Source organism: Poecilia formosa, unplaced genomic scaffold (assembly GCF_000485575.1).
Source record: "Poecilia formosa unplaced genomic scaffold, Poecilia_formosa-5.1.2 Scaffold220, whole genome shotgun sequence".
NCBI classification, from domain to species: Eukaryota; Metazoa; Chordata; class Actinopteri; order Cyprinodontiformes; family Poeciliidae; genus Poecilia; species Poecilia formosa.
In genome coordinates, this window is record NW_006800159.1 from 373432 (window position 1) to 378587 (window position 5156).

At 38.2% G+C, this 5156-nt stretch overlaps 1 protein-coding gene across 1 annotated transcript in view; it reads right to left on the reverse strand.

Annotated features, from left to right (window-relative positions):
* LOC103149228 (homeobox protein Dlx4a-like) overlaps positions 1 to 3993 on the reverse strand; it is a 17528-nt gene extending 13535 nt beyond the window's left edge. Inside the window, exon 1 of the mRNA XM_007568282.2 lies at positions 3164 to 3993. Coding sequence (XP_007568344.1) covers positions 3164 to 3491 — 328 coding nt within the window. The 5' untranslated portion in view covers positions 3492 to 3993. The remainder of the gene's footprint in view (positions 1 to 3163) is intronic.
* Positions 3994 to 5156: the final 1163 nt, after the last annotated feature.

The following is a 5156-nucleotide window of genomic DNA, read 5'->3' on the forward strand; positions in this document are numbered from 1 at the left end:
ATATATATATATGATATAAATTTACCACCTTTTTGATGTTTTGTATGAACCTTCATATCTTGATTTTGCTGTTACACCTGAATTTCTAAACTGTTGAATAAAAAAGGATATTTCTGTTCTATTTTACAAAATTTTTTAACATAAAATTTTAACATATTTAAGATTTTGTTTGACATATTTGTTAGGATTGTGTTTGTAATTTTGCTTTGATGTGTGTGAAGTGAAAAGCCTTATAAAAACAAAATGTATTTCTTTTTATTATCATATGTCTTGTGCCTGTCCAGTTACTAATGAGTAAAGACCTCTAGTACCTCAAAACCTTTATTTTTAATAGTATTTTTGCCAGTCTGTTCTATCTGCTCTATTTACCAAACATCAATAAGCTGTTTGTGACGGCATATCAAGCCTTTAAAGATTTATAGCTTCAAACATACTTTTTTCTCGTCGTATCGCGTCTCAAAATCCTGTGAATGACGTGGCAGAGAAAGTGCTGGATTGACTTGTGTTTTTTTTTTTTTTGCTATATAAAGGATTAAGTAAAGTTGTGCTTTTCAGTCAATATCGCCCAGAATGACAAAAAGCTATAATCCCCTTCAGAGCTGTGTAACCCCTGGCAGATTTTACATATACTCATTGTTTATCTTAACAGAAAGAACAATAAATATACGGTAACATAATCACAGCTGTAATAGTCAGAACATTATTTTATCTGCAGTAGCAGTAATTGTTGCTTTCACTTATATCATGAGATAAATTTGTTTTGTCTTTTTATATTTTTACTTGAGGTTTATACCATAGAAGTCTCAACCATCACGCATCACATTATTATATTTTAATAAACATCCATCCTACTTTACGTATAATATTCTTACATGGATTTTAACTATATTTATCATTTTATTCCAAACGTTAAACAGAAAAAAAGTCTATGTCATCTTGTGTTTGCCCAGATGGTAGTGCAGCTCTATCCATTCAGTCACACTGATTTAAACTCTGCTCTTTAAATGACCTAATGCACGTTTAAAGAGTGTAAAACAGATATTTTTTGGAGAGCATATGCAGGATGAATCCTGCTGATCCTCTTAAAATCTGTGTGCCTAACAAATACTGAGAACACACACAGCTCAGCTGCAAGGGCTTTCCTTCTTTTCTTTGTGTTCCTCTTAGAAAGTCACTCTCAGCAGGTTTTCCCAGGATCGTTTACATGACGTGAACTGTACGCCTGCAGTGGGAGGAGAGGACAGTTGCTTTGGAGCTGAGGCCCCAAAAAGAGGTCAGATTGGGTAACTGAGCTGCTGTAGCGATGGGCAGGAGACCAGGAGACAAAAAACGGCCTCGCAAAATCCTCAACTCGATTTCTCATTTAGAGGAAAACCTTGAAGCTGATCATTTTCAGTTTGATTTAAACTTCTTTTTTTTTTTAGCATGGTTATGGATTGTGTTCAGGATTCCACAGACCTGATGATCACATATGAAAGGAAAGGTAAAAGGTGACCGTTGAATTGGTGCTGTGAACCTCAAACCAAGAGAGGGAAATACTGCACAGACCATAAGACACACAAAGAAACAATTATGTCAGGATTTAGGTCATTTATAGACATCATGTGTATAATTATTTTGTTTTCTCTTTTAGAAAATCGTTGGTTTAATTTATTTTATGTTGAGTCTAAAGATCAATAAAAAACGTTTTGTTCACAGAAAACTTCAAATGATTCTTGGTCAGGCTTTTGGTTTAATGCCTTATGAAATCCTGATAAACTGACGTTTTCACATCAGGAGGAAATATTTCTATTCTATCTAATACTTCTGTCAAATCACCTATATCTTTATTTATAAATTTGGATTTCTAGTGATTTTATATTTCTGAAACTTACAAAATAAGATGTTGATGAGTCCAAAATGTAAATTAAATTAACATAAATACATTTTCTAAATACAGTATCACTATTAAAAATACTATTATTATTGTTGTTGTTGTTGTTTTTTTTTTTCACTGTTGAAAAGTGAAATAAATAAATGTCACATTTTACTTAACTTTGAATTTCAACTTAAGCTACAAGGGTCATGGGATATTAATCAGATGGAGAATTACTCATGTTTATGGGTTTTTTTCCCACTACATACCCAGGACTTCTGTCTCTTTCATAACTTTTGCAAATTGAACAGTTCTAGTGTTTATTTAGGCCAGAAAACATGTTGCACACATGACATGCTCAATACGTTGGTTCAAATTTGACTAAAACAACGTGAAGGAATTGGTTGATTTCGGTGAGCCCCTCTGATCGCCCCGAAGATTAGAATAGATGTATTTATAAACACCTATAGTTTCATTGTTCGATCTAATTTCGAAGGGGGGAAACAAAACGTCTTTTGATGATTATTCAGCTGAATTTCCTGGAGGGTGTAGCCTAGTTATTATATAAGGCACATCCATAAACATGCCAGGCTACTGGCTCTTCATGGGACTGTGGAAGAACTAGACAGAAAAATAATAATAAAAATAAAAATCACAATATTAATGTTTTCAATTTTTTTTTTGTCGGCGTTAATTTAAATCGAATGAAGGCAGCCGGCCACACCAATCAGCGGGTAGAAGATGACGGACGGGATGATGATAGAGGAATATGAGGCCCGCTGCGGGAGACCGCAACCCCGGTGTGGAGAACTTCTACCCGCCTTAATGCTCCTTAAACGCGGCGCTGTGGCCGACCTGTGTGTGGATCCAATTACTGGGCTCCACTGCGGCCTGCTGTCATGGTATACAGCCTGGAGACCCGCTAGCCTTTTGTTTGTTCATTTACTCTACCACCATTATTATTATTAAAATAATAATAATTATTATTATCCTGTCCTATCCATGGCATCATGCTTAATGTCAACATTTTATATGGTGGTCTTTATACAGCGCAAAATAATAATAATAATAATAATAATAATAATAATAATAATCACTATTATTATTGTTTTAATATATCGTATATTTAATTTATTATTTATAAATTTTTACCCACTACGTCTGTAAGAATCCTGTTTTTACTTTTCAATGTTCAATCCAATGTTATGTTTATAAGGAAGAATTTAGTTTTCTAATAAATGTGTGCGCGTGTGTGTGTGCGTATGTAAAAATGTTGATAAAGACAGTCAGGCCACACTCAGGACTTACCAGTGTCTTCCAGCCTCGTGTGTCCCAGCGCGCCGCCGTGGCCGCCGTGCTGGTAGGGCAGGTAAGTCCCGGGATGATGCGAGCTCACCGGAGCGTGGTACGGCGGGTAGCCAAGCGAGCGGCCATACGAGGATGCTCCGGCCGCGAAGGGGCCGTCGTGCTGACCGTGGCCCCCGACAGCGTGCAGGCTGTGGACCGGGTAATGGTTGTGGGCCAGGCCCGAGGGGGGCTGCTGGTGTCCCGGGTAGCCGTGGCCGCCGAACTCCAAAAACGCCGACTTTGAAGGATCAGCCGAGACTAACGCGTCCGATATAGAGCTCATAGTCATCGCTGATGTGAGGGGCTGTGTTGCGGTGCGAAAAAAAGAAAGGTAGAAAGAAAAAAAGAGCTACCTCCAGGCGGGAGGCATCATAAACAGCCCACCGACGCTCGGATGTTCAGCAGTGTTTCATCAGCACGAACTGTTTAACGACGAGCCGAGCTGCTGAGGGAAGGAGGCGGTTACAGCTGCGGCTTTGAGCGGCTCCGTCTTCCGCTACATCCCAGCTGAAGGCTTCTGTAACCTTCTGCGTGAAAAAGCCATTACGTCCAGTCAAGTAGAGTCATGCAAGTGAAAGCTGGATCAAAACAACCAGCAGCAGCAGCAGGCAGTCAGACGAGGAGCTCCCAGCAATCCTTCTCAAGTTTCCTTCTACTGGTGAAAACAATAAATAAATAAAAGAATAAAATAAATCAACTTTTACTGCACTGACGTTCGTTTCGTCCGGTGTTGTAAACAGGACTGAAGCCGCGCGGAGGACTGGCGCGTGGGATCCTCTTCTTCATCACAGCCTAGTCCGTCACACATACACACACTCGCGCGCGTATACTTACACACATATATTCCTTCTCCACGCGCAGAGATGCACTGCACTGATTGGCTGCAGCGCGTCACCGGAGCGAACAAATCACACGCAGCACCAAACCGGCGGGATGCGGCGCTGAGACGCGCTGATTGTCGACTAAATTATTTCAGGGATCAGTGCTGCACAATCGACAACACATTGACTGAGGTAATAAATAAATAAGTAGGTAAATAAATACATTCGGCGCATTAAGACCGACGGTTTTTATTTTATTTTTCTTTCTGTTCAGCATATTTTGGGATATTTCTTCTCTCGAATTTTTGTATTTTAAAGATTTAAAAAAATAGTAATAAAAGGAGATAAAAAATCTGATCAAAGCCTAAAGAGAATGTGAAAATATTTACTAAGAGATCAGACTCCATGACTTAGCACATTTATTTTCTATGTGTTTTGAATCAGAGCAAAATAAAACCTGCTCGTTATGCAATGAAGCTATATGTAATAGCGCACAGATGTTAAGCGCGTCTCCTATGGTTCTGCAACAAACATCGATGCTCTATAGAGAAACTCAAAGTTTGGATTTTTTCTTCTTTTTTTCCAATTGAAAGCTCGAACTCTCTAATTTCTCTGAAGTCACAGAGGAATCCCTGGACTGTAGGCCTTTTCTAAAATTCAGCTTTAAACAAAAGAAGAAAATAAATAAATAAATAAATCTAAACCTCCCTTTGCATTATTCTGAAGTGCATGCAGATTTCCACAAATTATTTAGGAAATTTCTCAAATTGACCATAAATGTATCCAGCTTCTAATCCTGTGTTTCTTTTAGGTTTAAATCAAATTCACCAGCAGCTTCTTTCCAATAACGGAGCAGCAGTAACAGGCCACCAGGGCCCATTATGGAGCCCTGAGCGCAAACAACTGGCATTTAGCTAATTAAAAGTAGAGCAGCAATCTGTCAAACAGCTGAAGGGCACATAAATAAATAAGTAACTAAATTCAAACCGATGGTTAAACATATATTTACATATTTACATAACTATTTTGTTCCAGCAGAGTATGCTATCTGAAAATGCATAAAGAAATTTTGTTCCCAGTTTTCTTCTTAACAGTTATGGTCCATTTAGGGCCTTTGTGTAGTGAAGAAACAC